The 23,281-nt window shown below is 43.0% G+C and overlaps 1 protein-coding gene across 1 annotated transcript; it reads left to right on the top strand.

Annotated features, from left to right (window-relative positions):
• The first annotated feature begins 4,792 nt into the window (after positions 1-4,792).
• Positions 4,793-8,545, top strand: PCARE (photoreceptor cilium actin regulator). Its single transcript, XM_035109686.1, has one exon. It carries the CDS (start codon positions 4,793-4,795, stop codon positions 8,543-8,545), a length of 3,753 nt encoding a protein of 1,250 aa, XP_034965577.1.
• Positions 8,546-23,281: the final 14,736 nt, after the last annotated feature.

Raw genomic sequence — 23,281 nt, 5'->3', positions numbered from 1 at the left:
GTCAGATATAGATTTTACCATCTCATCTATGAGAAAGAAGCCTTAATCCAGGTAGTTATTATAAAATTACCTGCCCAGCCAAGTTTTTTTTTATTGGGCGCCCCAAGAAAGACAAGATGAGACTGGTAACTTGCATAGCTTGTTGGAGCAGAACAGTGTTTGGAAATAGTGTTGACTTCTGATTGCACTGTTTTGTAAGAAAACAAGGGGTGGGCCCCCACGCTTAGCAAAATCTACTGCTAATTCCAAAACTAAGTTTCATGGTAGGGTGTTTAGACATGATCAGCCTATCTTTTGAAAACAGCTAAATAAGGGGTAGTACCAGACTAGGGAACATGAGAGAATTTTAAAATACTTGGAGGCTAATGGTAGGATTCTGTAATCTGAATACTTACATCACAGCTAGAGTATTTATTTATTTATTTAAAAAAACCCGTTTAATGTAATACAAATATCCAATGGTTTACATAAAAGCAATAAAACACTACAAAGACATTCTGTAAAAAAATTCCTAAAAACGAGATCAAAACTATACATCACAAAGAAAATTTAGCAGTGTACAAAACAGATCATTAAAAATTAAAAGCCGAAATCCAGGAAAACTTCAGTAAATATATACTTTTCAAAGAGGCATCTAAAGCTAATTGCTGTCTCAGCCTCATGGGGGAGGTCTTTCCAGAGGGTGGGTGCTACGGTATCGCTGAGAAGGCTTGCTTCTGCATTGTCACCAAGTGACAATCTGTTGGTTGTGCAATACCAGCAAGGTCTCCTTGGGAGATCCTAAAGATCATCCTGGTCTCTGCCCGGGGAGGTGGTCTGCTAGGTGTCCAAGCCTTAAGTTGTTCAGGGCTTTCAATGTCAACACCACCACCTTGAACTTGGCTCGTAGCTAAGAGGCAACCAGTGTAGATCTCTCAACACTGGTGTAATGTATAAAGGTGGGTGTCCCTCTAAGCCCCCTAACCAGATTGTCACTCAGCTTTGATTCACCCTTTATTTATGTAAAAAGCGGCAAATTTAGTGTTCAAGATATTGCTACAGTTCCATTGTCAGGGAGGCTCTTTTGTGCTGTGATGAATCATCAGATAATTACGGGTTTAACACATGAGAAATAGAAAAAACACAGCTGTTTTCCTTGTTCCACGCAATCTACATTGACATTGATTTGCTGGTTTGCTTTTAAGTGAAGCAAACTCTTGTACGTGAGCTTGCAGCTGCTAAGTTCCTATCACTTCCATTCCACGCAAAACTAATGGAAGTGGGATGCCGAATTAATTGACTGGATGCCCTGAATCAGCCTCTAAATGTGTACTTGTACACACTGTGAAGGTGTTTCACAGTAAAACATCTCAGCATACCTCATTCGATTTTGTCTAGTTAAAGACTAGTATTGCAGACCTTTACTGACCTGCATGAAGAGAATATGAGTCTCCTACTGCTTTACAACATTCAGCACACTTTATAACACCACTAAAACGTATCACCATTCTAAGAGTCTTCATCTCAGGGGTTTTTATAGATAATCTATTTCACTTTGTACTGCAGACAAGCAATGTACCTGTAATGGGGCAGAGAAAAGTGACCCAATTATATTGGAAGACACAGAGAAAGCAGATAAGGAGAAAAGAGACTCCATCTGATTTGATTCTGAAGTATGTTTTAAGGTCCAAAAGGGAGCGATTCCAAGAAAGTAGGGTGTGTAAATTTGCTTCAACACCAACTATCATTGTCCCATACAAAATAGAAAAAAGTGGATCTTGTGTATCAACCCAAACACACAACCTGCATAGGGAAAGAGTGGTCAGGAAAGTTGTTCTCTCCTTAACAGCTGTCTGCATACTGCACCAGAAAAATACCTGCCTCTCTGTTTGAGAATGCTACCGGTATTTTGCACAGCACATAAATGTGTTAGACCCCATCTGCACTACACATTTAAACATGCACCTTTAAACAAGGATGACTTTCCTCAAACAATCCTGGGAACTGTGGTTTGCTAAGGGAGCTGAGAGTTGTTATGAAACCCTTATTCTCCTCAGCCAATCCCTCTTCCAAGGGAATTCTGGGAATACGCTCTCTCACACTGGAAATTTTCCTCACAAGGTTATTCTAAGGTTACATGGGATGAGAACTGTAAAAAATAATGCATACATTGAAAAAGTGATAGATACATAATTCATAAAGGTGGTATATAAATGTTATAAACAAACACAATACCCAATCTCCCATGCCCTGTGAAAATGTTCATGAGACTAGAGTATGCAAACAGATTACATTTCTGGATTGCATTGGATGTAGATGGAACCCATCCAAAATTACCTAAAGGGCATTTTCATTAGACTAATCAGCTGCTTCATCCAGCTCTTGGCACAGAACAGATTAGTAAATGCAACCATGATGCCGAGAAATGCAACTCTGGTGAATAATTCATAGGCCACCCAAGAACTGCTGCAGGTATTCTTGTACACCAAGTCAAAGTTAAAGGCAAAAAGAAGATATTGTAGCCAGATTATAGGAGACAAGAAGATGAAAAGAAGATTAAAGGATTAAACAAAATATTACTTTGTTGTTGCATAACTTTTTTATTTTTGAGGATGTCAGGTATTTGACAAACATTCATATTAAGTTTGTGTTGGGAATAAGCAATGCTCTAGACCAAAGGTGGAGAATATTTCTGGCCCAGTAGTCTATATTCTTATCTCCTCCCACCCTGTAAGTCAACTTTGACTGGTAGGTAGCCCTACCCAATGCTTTTTTTCTTTAAAAAATGTTTAGGGATACTCTCATTTTGACTCAAGAAAATCACCATTTTATAGTTCAAATTGGGGAAAATAAATACAGTAAATGGACAAAAGTACAAAGAACATGCATTACCTCATATTACACAGCTGACAGCTCACAGTAACTTCCACACTGGCATGAGGTTGTGTGCACTAACATCTTCCCTCCTACTTCCAACTCCTACTTCACACATTAAACGCCATGACTGCCATCGGGGGTAGCAACGGAACTGACGATTCACTGGCCCTACCCATCTGTCAATCATATGATGTCATGATGATGCCAGGTGACTGAAGAGTGAGTGATCCCACCCATCTGTAAGAGCTGACCTGCGGGAAAGGATCAGCTTCACCAACGCGTTCCCCACTGTTTTGAAATTAATAGCATTCTTCCAAATTACGTTCATTGGCACTAGAATTGACAGCCTGACAGGTGCAAAAGTCATATTTGCAGATTATTAAGCAGATACAAACTGCCTGTAGATAACCATGGCTATTCCAAATTTTTCTTTAAAAATATAGCCTCATCATCTTCCTCATTAGTATTCAGACAGACAAACTGTCATCCATGCATCATTCAAAGAACTCTTCAGTGCATCTCTTGGTATATGCGAAGTTATAAACTCATCAAAATGTAATCTGAAAAACAAGGAGAAGATCTGCTGCATAAATATGTTCTTGTATTCTTTTGCACAGGTGAGCAAACAAACATTTTCATTTCCTTCTGCACCATTTCATCCTCTCCTTTAAAACTTCTGCACCACTTCAGCCCTCCTTCAAAATTTCCATTCTTCTGTCTGCTCCTCTATTTGCTGCAACAAAGCTTTAGCCTTTAATCATCACAATGGTATCCTAAACCATTAGTTATTTTATTTTAATCTCACAGCAGTCATGTGGGGTTGGTTAGACTGAGCAACAGTGACTTGGCCACAGCCAAGCAAAGGTGTGAAGTGGGGGGGCTGGCACACCACCTAAAACCTGAAATCAATGCACAGTAGCACAACAAGATTCTGCTACAGCACTTACCATATAATTTTATAACTTCAGTTGGGTACAATGTATAAATGCTGCTTTTGAATAATTATTTAGGGTTGCATCTAATGTTATTCCTACTGTGAGTGGGCTCACACAAAGGCATGTACCTTTGGTACACTAATTTCAAGAGATCTACTCTGAATCAAACTGAATTATATCTTGACATTTACAATATCATGCAATGTAGCATCATCGGTTTGGGGAGGGAAAGGGTGGCTGAAGCACGTGTGAGGCGCATCAGAAGGAAAACTGCTTTGACGTTGTAGGTCAGAAAAGTCGGAGACACTCTCGACTGCATGGCCAAGACTTGGAGTCTTGTGCTTTCTTCCTGATTGGCATTATCCTCCCAATGTCATGCTTTGCCCTTGCACGTGTCCATGCAGTGGCACTTTGCCATTCAAATGGGTATTTCCTGGAAGAACTGCCTTACACCCGACCCCTTTTTTTATTATTTTAGGATTGCAAAAGCAGCAAGTGCAGCTTAGCGATGGGACATCGTGGGGGAATGTATTGTAATGTGTAAGCACCTAATTTGTCAAATGCAGCATGTAACAAGAAAGTCCTTTTTATAAATGCAACAAACTAGCTGAGGGCTACTTAGCCTAATAAGCTTAAAATCTTATTTCTCGTAGACATCTGTCAAGGCAAAAGCAAGATACACACAACACAAGCATGCTTAATCCACTAGCTCAGGCTAAAGGCGATGGAGCTTGTGTGCTGCTGCTTTGCATCCAAAGGGGAAATTGCAAAGGTGAAGAATGCACTGTGCACTTTTGTGGAGAGATGCACTGGGAACGCCGAAGTTCGCAATAGCTAGAAGGCAACCTACCAAACTGTGGGCTGTTCAAGATGAAAGCTTCACCAGAAGCATAAGATCCTAACATCAACTGAACTTGTAAGTTTCTTTCCCCTTTTTTATTCCTTCCTAGATCAGTTGGATATTTTTCCAGGAGTAAAAAGGGCTAGGAAGAGGGAGCATAATGGGCTGCACTCCTTCACACAGTGATATTGCTAACCATAATGTGGCACATGGAATCAAATCACTGAACAGGGGTATCCTGCCAGTTGATCCAGAGGACGAAGGTTCCCAGCTCCCAATGCTGATCAAATGCTCCTCTTCATATGATCTTGGGGAGTTATGCCGGGGAGAGACTCAAACTAAAGATCACTTCTTTGAAAATTCATCAGATGAGGACAAAAATGTTAATTTCAGCTCCTCCTCTGAGGATCCTTCTCTGCCTGAGATTGACCAGGAAGAGAAGGAAATGGAAAGGGTAATCTCGGAGACTGAGATAGCCATATCTGAACTGACGGCGTCTCCCACCCATATGGTTGAGGATATTAAGGTCAAAAAGCAAAACTCTTCTGCATCGGAAGAAATTGGCTTTGCCTTGGAAGACAATGTTGCAAACAATGAAAAGCAAAATCCAAAGAAAGGGAAAAAGCAAAAGAGCAGTAGGCAGAGAAAACAAGGCCGTCATTGCAAAATTAAAGAAAAACCCAACCCACCCGAATGCAAGGCGGAGGACAAGGTGGATTTCCCAGAGTTGCTTGTTAAAGCCCATCAAAATGCTTATGCCTATTTAAACCCCAACCTCTCCAAATACGAGGTTATCTTGTGCATGGCCAACCAGGCCACGGAAACGCAACTAATTATGCAGCAGATGGTGAGCTTTTTACTCCTTCGTTTTGATGAAATCAACCATCTTTTGGGAGAAATTGCCCAAGATGGAGAAGGCCTACTAAGAGATGTGGGAGGGAATCTTGCTTGGCCAGCTGGCAAAGGCAACCTGAGAGAACAGCCAGATCTCTTGCAGCAGTTACTGCAGTACACAGTCAATAAGATGCAGGTGTTAAATGGCACTGTGGCCTCTTTAACATCTGATGCCCTGCAGGAGTCCTGCAGCTTTCTACAGTCTGCGGGTAGCAGCTTGGAGGAAAAACTGAAAGCAAAACAAGCTTTTGATGAACGCTTGCTCAGGACAATAAAACTCCTTGAAGCATCTGCAGTCAAACCCTCTCACTCTCACCCTGATGATATGACTCTTTATTCTGAAGACAGTGGGATTGGGATTGACAGTGAATCGGTCAAAGACCTGAACCTTCTTGATAAACAGGGAATACAAAAAAATTGTGATTCTTCTTCGCATGACCACCCATCCTTAAATCCAGCCAGGCCTTCAGGTGAAATCCAATGGCCATGCACTTCAGTACATGCCACAGGCAGATCCCACGACTGTGCCCTGGAAAGACAATTTAAGGATATATTTTACCCACCTGCACACACCAAGGGTGTAATGCCTTCTCCAGCTGTAGCGCCAGGAAGCACTGTTTTGCAATATCAAAACATCTCCAAAACCTCTTCTCCTAATGCTATGAATTGTGGCGTCATTCATGAGGGCAGTTGTTTCAAAGAGTGTGAATCAACCACAAATGAAGACAGTGATGATAGTAGCTTGTCTGAAGAAGAAGGTGACAATTTAAGTCTGTCTGAAAAGGGACCTAAGGAACAGCCCACATCTTCGCCTACGACAACTTACATTAAACGGAGGCTTTCCACCAAACGAATAGAGAGCCCAGAGAACGAGGAAATTACACTCAAGATGAAAGATGCCATTAGTGAAAAGATCAAGTTTGTCCCTGCTAAATCTGGGAAGAGGGATTGGGTGGAAGATGAAAATGGGAAGATGCTGAGGCGGCCTAGTACAGCAGCTGGAAGCCAGAAGGCACCAGTTAAAAAGAAAAGGTCTAGGTCAGAGGAGTCTCTGAAAAGTCATGCCGAGGACCCAACCCTTTTAGAACTTCAAAGGACTCAAAAGGGGCTTGACAAAAGGCTGGAAATGTTTTACACACTTAATGGAAACAAGGATCTAAATGATAAGACAGCATCGCTGAACCCAAAAGAGCCATCTAACTTGCAAGATTCTGAGCATGTTATTCATAGATCTTCCACTAAGAAACTGAAAGCATCTCTTGCTAAAAACTTCAGCATATTGCCTAATCAAGATAAAGTCCCTTTGTTTAGGCATGATCAAAATGCTGTCCGCCAACAGACTGGTGAAAAGAAATGTCGAAAGCCTGTCACAAGCACCACACCCCCAATGGATCCAACATCTAAGAAAGAAAACGAACTTTCTGGAACACAGAAGCTGAACAGTGTTGGTTGTGCTCCACCCCGCAAATCTGTAAAGAAGTTAATTGAAACATTCAGCACTGCTGAAAATCTTGTGAAACCTCCAAATTTAAGAATTTTGGGCCCAATAAAATGCAGCAGAAAGTTTGGACTTCCAAGCATCACTCCCAGTCTCCCACTTCCTAGAGGACTTGCACCTTTAAATCACAAACATAGAGTTTCACCAATAGGAGACATAAATTGTCGAAACATCAATCCAGCACACTGTACCTTGGGTACCACTGGGTCACCTGTATTTGCAAGCGGAAGTGGCACAAATGGGGATTCTGATGATGATGGCGATGACAGTGATGACATGGAAGACCTGCCCCCACCACCTCCTGAAATGTTGGTGGACATCTCACCTGATTCAGCTACATCTCCAAAAGATGCAACAACAGGAAAAAACAATTCAGAAATTGCTAAAACAAATGAGCATTTCACCGCTAAAAAGGTTACTCACATTTCTCAGCGAATGAAAGCTTCTCTGTGTTCCATTGACTTGTTACCGAGTAAGAATCTGAACAGTCCCAGTCTCATTACTAACAAAGCAACAAAAAGTGCTAGGGTGGACTTCAGACCGATAAAATATTCCCTGGAGTTGAATTCTAGCCATGTGTCTGATAACCACCAAGACATGCCATCAGCATCCCCAGAGGAACACGAAGTGGAAGAAACTGCAGATCTGTACAAGCAGTCATTTAAGGTCATACCTCTTCAAAATCCTAAAGAATTGCCAGAACAGGGTGCAACTGAGCCAGGAAATAAAGACTGCAGCACACCTCCAGCTTCAGCTCAAAAGCAAGGCTCTCCTGATTCACCCACCGGAAGTGAGAAAACGACTGGGTTTACCAGATGGGTGTCCCCCGCAAGAACACCACCTTCATCACCCCCCAGTGAGAAAAGGCTCCCAAGCCCACCACTACCTCACAGGCACATAAACCAAGCTTCTTCCCCCACCACCCTCCGGCAGCCAAGCCCTCCTGCTAATCCCAGGGCATCCAGCTCTCCAACACAAAGGAAGCAGCCTTCCCCACCAACCCAACAAAACCTGTCTAGCCCACCATTAGGACGCAAACAGCAGAGCCCACCAACCCACCGGAAAGTGTCCAGCCCACCAGCACACCGCAGAGAAGCAAGTCCACCTCCTTTCTCAACAACCCCATCCCCACCAACTTCCCCATCTTGGTTGCACAAAGGATTACGAAATCACCTGGACTCTGGGAATGAGCAGCAGACTCCCGTCCAGAAGATTGTCAGCAATACACGCTCAATATTTTGTCCAGCCACTTCCTCATTATTTGAAGCCAAGCCGGTGTTGCCACCTAACAGCTCCACAACAGAGGCTATGGCAGACCATCCTGAAGGGTCGGCATTTGCGCAGAGGAACAGCAAACACCTCAGGCCATGTGGGGATCAACAGAGGAGGGTGTCCCTCAGTGCTGCCAATCCCCAACCTTTTGTGCGGAGGAGTTCCTCTGACCGCAGGCCAGGATTTCAGCGTCCGCTGCCATTCTTTGCCACAGCTGGTAGTGAACCTGTGCTAAGCCAAACAAGGTAAGAGTCAGTATTTTCAAAGCCTTTAATTTGCATTTAGATGTACTGTGTAGTCAGCCTTATTTTCCAGACAGGTAACTTCATTGCACCGATATCTCAGTCACTAATATCTCTTTCCTATAAGTAGGATCCGTGTGAGTGAGGAATAAGTAAAAAAAAAAAGTTCCCTTGTGTTACGTTTGCACATGGGTTTTGAAAATGCACACTGAAGTGATGCAAATCCTTCCCCGATTCCTCTCTTGCCCATATTTGCCCATATGACAGCTGGGGAACCAGCCCAACATCAGCACCTTTCCATGTACTACTATCATGAGAGTCTATGCTGGGTGTGGGTGTGGGAAACCTGGGATTCTAAATCCCTGCTTACCTGTGACACACCTGACTAAGTGCCCTTATGCCTCTAGCATTTTATTTCACAAAGTTACAGTGAAGCTATCAGGCTCTCTGAACTCTCCAGGGTTTCAGGCAGGGGTTTCTTCCAGCCCCACCTGGATGGAACCTGGGACTTTCTGCCCGGGTGCTCTGCCACTGAATGGCGACCCTTTCCCACCCTGTAGGATGCTGATGTAAGAAATGCATGTTCAAAGCTGGAGAAGTTCTGCTTACTACTAGAAGGGGCTCAGCTTTCCAATTCAGCACTAAAGTTATAGTGTGAGAAGTTGCCCCTTGTGGATGTTCCCCTGGTTTTAACTGCTATACCTGTAATATATCACCATCTCTCTCTCTCTCTCTCTCTCTCTCTCTCTCTCTCTCTCTCTCTCTCTCTCTCTCTCTCTCTCACACACACACACACATATATGGCTGCATTTACCCCATAGGCTACTTTTCACACTGCGGTTTAAAAGCCTATGTGCCTTTCCATGAGTTACCTACTGCAATGATTCATTTATAGAACTAGCTCATAGCATGAAGTATGAGAATTCAGAAGCATCCTTCAGTTTTCAGTTGTGTCCTGGAGATAGCTTCATACACTGGGCATTTTGACAAAACATTATTATTATTATTATTATTATTATTATTATTATTATTATTAAATTTATTACTTGCCCTTCACCCTATGGTTCCAGGGCAGGTTACAACAATTTAAAATACAATGTTAAAAAAAGTTTTTAAAACTTACATGTATTGGCCAGGAATATAGGAAACTGTCCTATACTGAGTGAGACCATTGGTCCATCTAGGTCAGTATCCCGTACATTGACTGAGCATGGGATTTCAGAAAGGAGACACTTCCGGACCCACCTAGAGATCCCAGGGATTGAACCTAGGGCCTTTTGCACTGAGGCCTTCCTGGTGGGAAGAATTTTACCACAACTGCATCCCAAATGGTAGATTTTTTCCCCCTCACCACTTGACAGGATGGTACATTCTTCAGGTGGTTACAAACATGCCATGGTACATTGCAACTTGGGAACAGTTTGAGACATTTGCCCAAAATTCCTCAGGTTTTAACTTGACGTTACAGGATCCGTATTGCCAAAGGCATCATTTACCTTTCCTGGAATAATTTTATTTTCCTTGCATTACAAAGAAAAGAGAAAGAAGTGGTATGGGACTGTTGCTTTCCTCTCCTGTAACATTAAGCCTTCTGCGAGAGTCCAGTTAAGCCCTCAAACCAGCAGAGATTGCGGTCCTGCTGTTTTACGCACAGGAATATGTATTCTGGGAAGAAAAAGAAGCTATCTGAGCACCTCTGATCTTCTAATCCCTTGTTTTGTTTCTGTGTTTAACCAGCTCTCTTCAACCTTGAGTTCAGCCTTTCAACTTGTAAACAAAATAATAAAGAGGCAGAAGAGTGCCCGGGGGTTGTTATCCCAGAATAACTGATTATGTAAACGCAGGCCCAGGATCAGTTTCCGATGAAGCGTTTGCTCTTTCCCTTTACTCTGGGCTCTCTCTCTTGAGAGAGAGATGTGTCACTGGCCCCAATTAGAGAGCTCTGGCGTCTGTTGTAGCTTCATAAGTACCAGGGGAATGGCCTGTCGGTGTTTTAAGCTATGGGAACCAGAAACCATCTGCGCACGTAATAGGAGGGGGTTAGTGAGTTACTTTGCTCTTATGAGGCTGGCCTTTTGCTGGAATTTAGCTGAGGGGCACGTTTTCACAGCACGGATGCTCTGCTCGTACAAATCCCGCTAATCCATAATAGGATTTGTGCATGTGTAATAGAAAAAAAGTTTATTTTAGTCCAATGATGGCTATCAGATTAAAGGCCTTCCCATGGGGTAGCAGCTGGGAGAGGAGCTTAGAACAAATACTGTTCAAATATTCCACTTAACTCAGGGCCACAAGGCTGGTTTAATGACTCAGACCCCGAGCAAAACCTTGGGTCATCTTTCTAGATACAGGGTGAATTTGTATTGGATCAGGACCTCATGATTGTAAGGTGATTGTAAGGATTGTAAGGTGTACCAAACACTCCGCATTATTTTTCCATGAGCCTTGGAAATAGAGGACAAAATTTAAAAGAGGATAAGATCAAGGCACAGATTTTGTATATTCAAGTATTTAAATCTAACTCTCTGTTGTTACATGCCACCCCAAACTCTGAAAGGTGCAAGATTCCACGGGTTCCAAACATGTTTAACCAGGGGCTGTGTTTCCTTTTGGAAAATGAGGCACAGGTGTCTTTGTGATATATGGTTTATTTGCACATATATACATCCTGAGCCTACAATGGAGGGGTTCACAGCATCAATACCCCAAGAGGTTCTGGCTGCTCCAATAGCCACAGCAGCCTTGGATTTAAGCTGACCCCAACCATTGCTCTCAAATGTGCTCTCTGCCCCTCTCCCCAGCCTGCTGTGCTTTACAGACGGCCACTATTTTCTCCTATCACTGCAATCCTAAACTCTATTCTGCTGTATCTCTGCTAACTATACCAGAACTCAAGGAGGGGCTTCACCTATTTGCCAGTTTACACAGTCTTTATTTTCTGTTAATGGCCCACCTCTTACATAATACAGAATCATAGAACTGTCTGGTAGCCCATTTTAACACTCCAAGCACTGACTAAATTCTAACACCTATCAGACCCAGGAATTTAGGGGAAACTGACACCCGCAAACCCTGGCCACCCACAACTCATAACAATATGCATATTGGTGCTCTTTCATTAAATGCATTTGTACCAAATCATGTTATCTTTTATTGTTTGAACATGAAATATTGATGCAGATAGCACAATCTATTTTTACCTTGTCCAGCAATTACTTAATTTATGGGAAGTAGTCAGATATATGATACATTATATGCTCGTGCCATCAGTGTGAGAAGCACTTCAGACAGGTTCTTTACCCAGAGGTGCTTCTTGGGGCTGATGTAGTCCAAAACATCTGGAGGGTGCCAGGTTGGTAAAGTCTGTGATAAAACATATGCAGATGAAGGAACACATGCGGATGTGAATTTCATGTGAATATTCAGTGTTCTGAAAATCTTAGCTTTCATAGTTATGAAACCATGTGCACATTTGCTTTGTTTAGTCGTTTAGTCGTGTCCGACTCTTCGTGACCCCATGGACCATAGCACGCCAGGCACTCCTGTCTTGCACTGCCTCCCGCAGTTTGGTCAAACTCATGTTCGTAGCTTCGAGAACACTGTCCAACCATCTTGTCCTCTGTCGTCCCCTTCTCCTAGTGCCCTCAATCTTTCCCAACATCAGGGTCTTTTCCAAGGATTCTTCTCTTCTCATGAGGTGGCCAAAGTATTGGAGCCTCAGCTTCACGATCCGTCCTTCCAGGGAGCACTCAGGGCTGATTTCCTTAAGAATGGATAGGTTTGATCTTCTTGCAGTCCATGGGACTCTCAAGAGTCTCCTCCAGCACCATAATTCAAAAGCATCAATTCTTCGGCGATCAGCCTTCTTTATGGTCCAACTCTCACTTCCATACATCACTACTGGGAAAACCATAGCTTTAACTATACGGACCTTTGTCGGCAAGGTGATGTCTCTGCTTTTTAAGATGCTGTCTAGGTTTGTCATTGCTTTTCTCCCAAGAAGCAGGCGTCTTTTAATTTCGTGACTGCTGTCACCATCTGCAGTGATCAAGGAGCCCAAGAAAGTAAAATCTCTCACTGCCTCCATTTCTTCCCCTTCTATTTGCCAGGAGGTGATGGGACCAGTGGCCATGATCTTGGTTTTTTTGATGTTGAGCTTCAGACCATATTTTGCGCTCTCCTCTTTCACCCTCATTAAAAGGTTCTTTAATTCCTCCTCGCTTTCTGCCATCAAGGTTGTGTCATCTGCATATCTGAGGTTGTTGATATTTCTTCCAGCAATCTTAATTCCGGCTTGGGATTCATCTAGTCCAGCCTTTCGCATGATGAATTCTGCATATAAGTTAAATAAGCAGGGAGACAATATACAACCTTGTCGTACTCCTTTCCCAATTTTGAACCAATCAGTTGTTTAATTTGCTTAATTTTTATAATTATTACAGTTATTATTTAGTAAATTTATATACTTTCCTTCACAACATAAAAATACAAAATGAGAACACAAAATACACAATAAAACAAAAATTAAAATGAACCAATAGTCCTCCTCGCACGAACACATTAATTTTTTATTATTGCATACTTTATACAGATGACAAAAGTGTACTTTTCTTGATGCAGAATCTGGGTTACCTTTGACGACTTTTGCTAATAATTCTTAGCTCCCAAATGATGATAGATTTTTATGCAATGGAGCTTCATTTTGGTATGAGGCAATTAGAATTCAAAACTGGATTGTACAGAAAAATAAACACCTAAATAGCTGCTGACGGTGTTCTATGATGAGTTTACATGTTATAGCCATGCTTTCGCTTTTAAAAGGTCATACGTCATTAGCCTTTGGTCTTAAACATCTTCTCTTTTTGCAGAATGGAAGAGAGCCATAGGAAAGAGGTGGACTCTTGGAACAACAGTCCATGTTTCTCTGAGGGCAGAAAAGCAGGCAAGTCATCTTCCCACCCTGAACTCTATATTGTGGGCCAAGGACTCCAGAAGGACTGAGTGGAGGTGATAATGCTGGCATCTGGAAAGCTGTGGCCCAGGACCAAGAATCCTTTCATGTGTAGCCCCAAGCTGCAATGTTTCACTTTCTTCACCATGTCAAAGAAGAATGAATACTGGTTCCTGGTTTAGCATCACAGACCTTTGGAACTTGAGTTCTGAAGGTCATCCTGACCAGCTTTCCACTCCAAGAGGAGAGATCACCACCAACCTGCATGGTCACAGTCCGGACCACTGTGAGCTACAGAGTGTATGAGAACCGCAAGGGAATACTTACAGAGCAAGATAGTGGCAGATCATCCCAAGGCCACCTTCCTGGGTGCCACATGCCAGCATTGGGTGGGGCCTGAGACAAAAACAAGCATGGTCAGAACAATGAATGTGATTTTTACCTCTGTACAGCAGGCTACCCCTATAACACTCTCCTGAAAGTAAGTCCCGTTGCGTTCAATAGGCCTTACTTTCAAGTACACAGGTATAAAAAGGTAAAGGTAAAGACCCCCTGAATGATTAAGTCCTGTCAAAGGCAACTATGGGGTTGCAGCACTCATCTTGCTTTCAGGCCGAGGGAGCTAGCATTTGTCCACAGACAGCTTTCTGGGTCATGTGGCCAGCATGACTAAACCGATTCTGGTGCAACGGGACACCGTGACGAGTGCCAGAACACACGGAAACACCGTTTGCCTTCCCTCCCTCCCCAGTGGTACCTATTTTTCTATTTGCACTGGCATGCTTTCGAACTCCTAGGTTGGGAAGAGCTGGGACAAAGCAATGGGAGCTCACCCCGTCACAGGGATTCAAACCGCCAACCTTCCCATCGGCAAGCCCAAGAGGCTCAGTGGTTTAGACCACAGCGCCACCCGCATCCCACAGGTATAGGAACACACTTAAAGGCATGTTTGCACCATAAGAATTCCCACTCTTTCGTGTCTATGGAGAACTATTCTTCCCAGGGCAGTAAAAAAAAAAGGTAGCCCACTTTATTCCTGCCCCAGTATGGACTATCTCTCAATATCAGGAATAACTTCTGTCTACAGTGCAAATGAACATGACAGAGCAGAAGGTATGGCATAGGCAGCTGCAATGAGAAATGCCTTGCAGTAGTAAACCTTGAGCAGATATTGCATCTGCTAGCCACTCTGTGTTTGGACAGTGCAGGTAGACCATAAAACTAGCTGGCATCTCAGTGAATTCTAATGGAATCTGAATTTCAGTTTTGCATGGGCTCACTCAAAAAGAGAACGAAAGGCAGCCAGCCAATGCACAATAATATCAATGAAATTTAATAACGATTTAGATAAGGCTCTCTTTCCAAGGTCTGCCCCCCCCCCCCCCGGATGATGTAGCCTTAGCCACGGTGTAATCTCATTGCTTCTGTATCACAGAAAAGCTTCATCTTGATTCCTGATGAGAGCAAATGTGTCATGCCCAATCATGTCTTTTTAGAAGCACTCAAAAAGTATCTGCATATTTCATGGAACGGGATCACGGGCCCAATCAACCAAGTATTTCTCTCATTGTGATAATGTTCATTTGGTTCATAAGGTGGCACCAGAGAAAGGAGTCCTTTATTCGCTCCTACATTACTATGGATTAAAATGGCTCTCCCCAGCCCACTGCTGTACAGATGTTTTTTGGCTACAATTCCCATTCCCCGTCTCCAATCACAGGTGTTCTGGCTGGGGCTGGTGGGAGATGTAGTCCAAAAAGTCTGGTGGACAGCAGGTTGGGGAAAGCTGGCTTAAATATAAGGCTACACTTGAGATTGAAGGCAGATAGATTTATTTTTGCAATATTTTTAAAATAATAATTACATAAGCACACAAATTCCACATTTCTGCTACCAACCAGCTTTACGTGACTTTATATTGGTTACTGGCTTTTTAAAAGTTTCTGTATTTTTAAAAGTTATGTTACACTGCTATGTATATTTGTGTAAATACCATTTTCATTTTTCACCAAGTTTGTATATTTGTGAATATGAATTACACAGTGATGTATATTCAAAACTTACATTTCTTCTCTTTATAAGCCATGGTGAGAAACCTGGCCATGGAATAAATGATCTCTTCTTCTTTTTTTAGTTGCAGAGTTTTATATTGCATTTGTACTTTTGTGGTTTTATACCAAGAAATTGTTAAAATAAATGTAACCTTGAAGTTAAAGTCATAGGGTTGTATTCAAAGTAGTGTTAAGGAGATTGTTCCATCAGGCAAGCAGAATTGCTTGCACTGATGGAACAATCTCCTCTCCCACCCCACTGTGCACTGCTCTGGGGGTTCTCAGATTTGGGGAGGGTGCATAGTGGGGAGAATAGGGGGAGAAGTCCATTTACACTAGCAGGAATTGTTGATCTAACTTCTGCTAGTGCAACTGTTTAGTTGGATATAGTCTCCAGTTACAAACTCCCGGAGATAGCTGAACATGGGTCTTCTTCATTGGACTGATTTTGGAAAGATTTGCCTCCTTGGGTTTTATAATATATTTTTGTACTTCTGCAAATCTTGAGGTCCCCCAAACATGCCAATTCCTTCCTCGTGTTTCTCAGTGGCCCTATGTTGGTCAGATTTCTGTCAATTCCTGTATGTGCTACTAAATGGCCCAACAATACATTGAAAAGCAATTTCCCATGTTTCTGTCACACCCCTATCATCACGCTGCTGTGTTACCAAGAAACAGAATATAGGGCAACATTTTTGAAGCCAAAGAGGTGAGCGTGTGTAGATAGGTGCAGGCTGAAAGCATAAGGAGCGGCAAAGGAGGACAGGTGACATTTATTGATGAGAGAACTTCGTATGACTGAGGGCAACAGTAGCATATAAGGGGCTATCAAAAAGCAGTAATACTCTCTTGGAGGCAGCTGCCCGTGTTCATCAGGATAAGGTAGGGCATGGCAAGAGTAGGGAAGCTCCAATTTGGTGGCATTGGGGTCCCACGGTTGTGTGTACACTTGCAGGACTGCCCTGACCTCACCACTACCTTCTCCTGCCCCACCCCATCCTTGTCCTGGCAAATGCAGTGCCACCATGACTGGAGGGCCACAGCTGCCTTATGTGCCACTGCTGGCTGAGAGCGTTGCACCCAGGTAAGCAATCGCCACAGGCAACTGAGGCAAAGATACGCTGGGATTTAAAGCAAGGATCTTGTACTGGTTCTGGGAATAGGCAGGAAGCCAGCACAGGGATTGAATGACAATCACACGGTCTGAGCCATGTGAATGCTGGATGATTCCAGCAGCAGAGTGCTGGACAGAGGTGAAGAGGCAAAGCAGGATCAGCAGGCCAGGGAAAAGACGGACACATTAGTCAAGGTGCCGGGAGACAAGGTCGTGAATCAGAATATATAAGCCCACCCTCTGCAGACCAGCCCTGCATCATCATGAGATCCATAGGTTCCACCTCGCACCAAAGATTGGGTGCCCGCCACAAAGGGCTTCAACTTTGCCCATTGACTGCGAGGGAGACAAGCCCCTGCAAATATATTATTGTGGGTGCCGAAGCACCCACAGCCCCCTGGAGTTGGCTCCAGTGATGAGATCTACATTTGCAGGTTTATATATTCTAGTGTGCTGCCCTCCTGCTAGATATCACTCGGCTGGGGATGCCACCACGTGCCCAAGTTTAATTCCCAAGAATTAGCAGCGTTCGATCTCATTTTATACCCCCCGCTTTTTTTAAAGCGATTGCCTTTTATTTTTAAACTGCCTTTTCAAAAACATTTTCCCGATTGAACACGCACTGCCCTAGATTCACTATTGCTACTGTCGTGGCCTCAGCCCAAGGGTTAAACCTGGATTATTAGGAGCAGATCCACTTTGCAAGGCTAACCGGCTTAGTTTCTACACGCGCAGATAGTGGCCTGGCGGGAAGCTTAATGCACAGCAAAGTTTCCTGCGTGCTTCTCACCACATTTCACTTACCTTGCAAGAAAGTTCCAGCGGCGTCAGCTTCCCAGCCAGGAGCTGCCGTTGGCGCAGCCACAAGGCAAGGACTTCATGTAGCCTTTCATCTGCAGCCCATTACCTGAACAACAGCTGTGCTGGCATGTGGACAGCTTAAACCGTAAACTCCGGACAGTGTGAAATTTCATTGCTGAGAATCTAAATCAGCCATTTGAGTCATATTTACACCTGGAAGTCTGCGGAATGGAGGGGGTTATGCCCCAATAGTGTCTCTCATTACCCCTCTCATTGCTTCAGCAAACTTGGGTCCAAGCTTTTTTTGATGCACACTTTCCACTGATGCATGCATGTCTCGGAGTGGAGACGTTTGTCACAAAATTCGCAAAATTGTGAAGGATAGCTGTGTTTCAGTTCACTCATTGTTGCAGGAAGCATGGATTAGGTAGGCTCACATTTATAGTGCACACTGAACTGAATTTACTGTATTCCCCCATCCACAGTGTGGACACCCTAAACCAAGAGTTGGCTGTGTGTTTGGCAACAGCTGGAGAAGGATTGTTTGGATCTATAAATATCTATCACCTTCTCAAGTGGCTGCTTAGCTCAGAGGTAAATGATCATGGGTAGAGCTGAGCTAGTAATTTCTTTCCTGGCCATACCTTTCTGTTGAGGTTGAATTGACATATTTGAAGCTAGAAAGGAAAACAATAATAATAAAATACTGCTAACTGTTGATCCTTTGAGGTTTTATTTTACATTTCTGAGCTAAGGATAGGATCGAAATGTACTGTACTGCTTTTGTTTCCCTCTGATGTGAATGGGGAAGGCATCCGATTCAGAGAACTGTGTTAGTAGATATTTACATTTGCAGGAGTTTTAAGCCTGCTGCTGAGTTTTATTATCATCTTCAAAGGGTGGCAAGGCGGACGTGGTGTGAACAGCAAGAGCTCAGAGATTAATTTTGCAGGAATGGCTGCTTTCTCTGGCTGCAGGGAGAACAAGGTTAGGCATTTGTAATGCCTCTCATCTTATGCATTGGCAACACTTACCCATTAATATTGACTGAGAGGCGGGTGGAATGGGCATGTTTGAATCTTTTTCTCGGCTGGTATAAAGGAATAGAAAGAGGGAAAGGCACGAGATAAACCTTTGCTAGTTTAGCGAATCCCTCGTTTTTGCTGGCATGTGGTCAGCTTTATCTTGAAACAGTAAGCATCTGAAATGTGATGCCTTGACAGTATGCCTTGACAGTCTCATGTTGTCAACCAAAGAACTACAAAACTTATCAAAACACCAACATGGCAAAAATTAATCACATGAGCAGAATCTCACGAATCTCAGCAGTCACATCTTGCAAACAGGAGGGAGACGTTTGTGGTTCCCTGAACACTTTGAGCCAGTTCCCATTCTTGAATTCTGAAAAGACAAAGACGGGCATGTAAAACCCAAAGTGTACGCTTGGGGAAATGACAGTCGTATTTATAATAGTCACTGAACTTCTTCCAGCATCTGTGATCAGAGAAACAGCTCCCCAGGTGAGCACTCCACAGAGCAGCCTTTCCTCGCATGAGCACATGGACAATGCTGTTTCTCAGATGTTAAATCTATGTAGAGTTATTTTCCAATAGGATTTAAGAAGAGCCTGCTGGATCAGGTCAATGGCCTATCTAGTTTAGCATCCTGTTCTCACAGTGGCCAACCACAAACATCTATGGCAGGGGTCAGCAACCTTTTCCAGCCATGAGCCGGTCCACCCTCCCTCAGACCATGTGGTAGGCCGGACTATATTTTTTTTTGGGGGGGGGGATGAACGAATTCCTATGCCCCACAAAGCTCATTAACCCCCATAGGGAATAGTGAGTGTTGTGGCCAGACCTGGAGGAAATGACGGTGTGTGGGGGGGGGGGTTTAAGCTAATTGGAAGAAGTTGATTGGAGGACTGTGTGTTGCTGGGGAGAATTGCATGTAACTAATTTTTGATTGACAAGGGGAGTCCTTAAACACTCAGCATTTTGGGGATGAGTCCCTTCCTGCTAGTGATTTCAATCTAGTAGGAAGACTGTTGCTGGCTCTGGCTTCTGGAACAGGCTACGTTTGTATTTCCTTGTTATTTAAATCCTTAATTATTGCTATTGGTTAATTTGGTGCTTGCTTAAGTGGTTTGCTTGTTTTTCTGCTTGTTGGGTTTGTTATAATTTTCGTGTATAACTCAGATGTGCATTTTAAATAAAAGCACACATTCTACTCATGTAAAAGCACGCTGATTTCTTGACCATCCGCAGGCCGGATTGAGAAGGCGATTGAGCCGCATCTAGCCCCCGGGCCTTAGGTTGCCTACCCCTGATCTATGGGAAGCTCACAAGCCTGAGCGCAACAGTACTCTCTCCACCTGTGATTCCCAGCAAATGGTATTCAGAGGCAAACTACCTCCAAAGAGAAAGTAGAACACAGTCATCATCGATATTCACTGTAAAGTCTGTTGCAGTTAATGCCACTAGTTGGTACCAGCCATAACAGCGCTGTACAAGCAAAATATTCTTTGTTATTCAGCAACCTCAGAGTGTGTGTTTGCTCCTTCCTACACAGCACTCACAACAGAATAACAGCAACCATGTACCATCTATGTGATATTGAGCATCTGAAAAGGGCTCTCAAGGTTCAAAACAAACCACATCAACAGACAGTGTAGGTGAAGGACTGTAGAAAGTACTATGCAATTTCAATTGAATTTCTCAGGGTCCAAATAACAAATAGTGCTGTTACTCTTACTACACAAAGCATTGCCTTACACATTTGATGCTCTAGTATATACTGTATGATATATATACACACACACACACACACACACACACACACACACTCCATCCCTTCTTTCTGGCATTCGTCTTACCTGTGATCTTCACATGGTCCAGTTGGCAATTCAGCCAGGGCATCCCTTTTGTCTGGTCACCAACCTTTTGTCTGGTGGGCACATCTGGAATTTTGAGAAAGTGCTGTGAGCACCAGCCACATCTAAAAGAGCAGAAAGATTGGTTTAAGAAAGACTGGGCTTTCTCGGTAGTGGTGTCCGCCCTGTGGAACGCCCTCCCATCTGATGTCAAAGAGAACAACAACTACCAGACTTTTAGAAGACATCTGAAGGCAGCCCTGTTTAGGGAGGCTTTTAATGTTTAATAGATTACTGTATCTTATTTTTCTGTTGGAAGCCGCCCAGGTGGGCGGGGTATAAATAATAATATATTATTATTATTATTATTATTATTATTTAATAAAGAAAAGGGACTTTGCTAAGATGGCTAAACTTACATCTTATTTAAGGGCAAAAGCATCAGGAAACAGAAGGAACAGATTCTGGGAAAGTTGATCCCCCTTTGTACAATTTTGCCATGAGAACCATTGTCCAAACAGGATTTGATTCCCCCCCCCCTTTCAGATGACCTTTTCCTTTCCCCTCTTTTATGTATACAATTCTAATTTAATAGTGGCAAGAAAAGTGAGAAGAAAAAAGTAGGCAGATGTTGGACAACAGAACAAGTGAATAAATATTGGTGTTTGCTGTCTCTTTGTAGATCTATGATGGTGCTGGATATGGCTGCTTGTGTATCATTGTTTAAAAAACAATGTATTGCAAAGAAAATGATGCTATTTAAAAATAAATTTTGAAATCTTTGGAAAGACAGAAAGCAATAACATCCTAAAATGGTGCAGACATGCGCTCATATCAGCCACCCCTATGATTAGGGGATAATGGCCTCTGCATCAGCCACTGCCATGCTCATTCACAGAGAGCAGCTCTTTGCACCTCTCTTGTGTTCAGAGCACCAGGGAGGGTGAGTGTCCAATATCCTGGTATCCAATCCCGAGCCAGTAAAAACAGAAGCTGAGCAGAAAGAGCAAAAGGTCTCCTTTACATTGTGGGTTTTTGAGGAGGCATTTACTTAGACCTTTCATGGGTACCACAGGAACTATTGGTGGGCACACTGGCACCAACGGGCACCAGACTGGCAACCATTGCTCTACATTTATCAACAGCTTTATGATCTGCATAAAAAATAAATAAATAATATCCCACCTTCCATGCACAGAATTCAAGGCAAAGAATTCAAGACAGGACACACAGTCCTCTGTACTGGCAATTTAAAACTATGCAGGGGGTTCTGTTCTGTTCTATTTTTAGGGAACTCATTGTAAAGGAATGTTTAATTCCCTTTCGCTTGTATTCAAAAATAACAAGTGATGTACTGGCACAAGAAGAAAACCTTGGAGAATTTAGGACAGGCTGCAAGCTCAAGGGCCTCCTAGCTTCTCCGACAGTGGATTTTTCTATGTTCTGTGTATATATACCAAGTGCTGCTCCCTCTGGCCTTGCAAAGGTCAAACTAGTGAGATGGAGTGGAAAGTGGAACACTCTGTTTGTCAACAGCCTTGACTCCAGTAGAGGCAGATGCAACGTGAGATGGTTCAGAACTCTTGCCAGCCAACAACTGCCCTGACTGTCACTGACTGATCTTTTTCTGGTAGTGCTTGATAACTGGGTTCGTGGGTCATACTGGGTCTGCCACAGCGGAAGCTGTAGATTATGGCTCTATATTAAACTTACTACCCAAGTCAAAGGAGCACAATGAGAGACAGAGACAGAGAGAGAGAATGAGAATATTCTATGGGTGCAAGTTGGAGGGAAGACTTTATGTTTTCAAAAATCCTTTTTAAAATACGTGGATTTTTTTAAAAAAATTATAATCTTTATTAATTTTATTACGCACATGAAACATCTTGCATTTCCAATTACATTTTACATTCCACTTGTTTAACTTATAACACATTTGTTTACACTCATTGCCAAATCAAGTGAAGGCTTATATCACATATACACTTATGTTGCCTATACTGATACACCATGAAAATAAAATATAAACATTCGCCCTTTCCCCTTATTCCCCACTAATCGACTTCCCTTCTTCTTTCTTCTCTTTTCTTTAGTCCTCCTTATAGTTTGCGTTGTCAACTTTCAAAAATACGTGGATTTAATATACTTGAAAATCCAACCTGCAGAAATTTTGAGCAATGCTTTTTCCATGGATACTGAAGTAGGCATAATAGAACTTTAGACAAACAAAATTAAAACACCATATATATCATGTGTTGAGCTGTGACGAGCCACTGGGAAACAAGAGGGATGTAGGCATGATCTGGACCAGGGTGCCAACTTGAATAAAATATTGTCGGGGGCCCAGGTAAGCCCTGCCCTGCATAATCGACCACATGACGCAGTGCACACACACCATTTTAATGGGAATGCCCACTATCTTGGGGGGGGGTCCCCTCAAATATTTTATTGTGGGGGCTGAAGCCCACATGGTCCCTAGGAGTTGGCTCCTATGCTCTGGAGAACCCCAAAGTTTGCACAAGTAGGGGGGGAAATACTTTGAAAAAAAGGGCCCAATTGGCCCAAAGACTGCTCAATGACCACAAAACTCTGAGTGTTTGTTGGGGAATGGGGGGATGGAATGGAGTATTCTGAAGAAGCTCTGGTACCTGGCTGGCATCCTGAACAGGAGTATTTCACACGGCACCATTTATTACAGGCCCCACTTGTATTTATATATTATTTAATGGCTACTTACAAACCAGCATAAGAATCAGAGGTCAGTAGTGTACCCACCAGTACCTCTTATGGCACCTTCAAAAAACCACAGTACATATTGCCTCAGAAATTGACGGTGCACTAAAGACTGTTTGCCCTTGCTGCTCACTTCCTGTCTGCCCTGGTTAGCTTCTCCTACATTGAACAACATGCCCACATTTAACTGGATGCCAAGATTACACACCTGCCACCAGGGC

Source organism: Zootoca vivipara, chromosome 3 (assembly GCF_963506605.1).
Source record: "Zootoca vivipara chromosome 3, rZooViv1.1, whole genome shotgun sequence".
NCBI lineage: Eukaryota > Metazoa > Chordata > Lepidosauria > Squamata > Lacertidae > Zootoca > Zootoca vivipara.
Note: the sequence above shows the minus strand (reverse complement) of the source record. Positions and strands in the feature narration are given on the sequence as shown.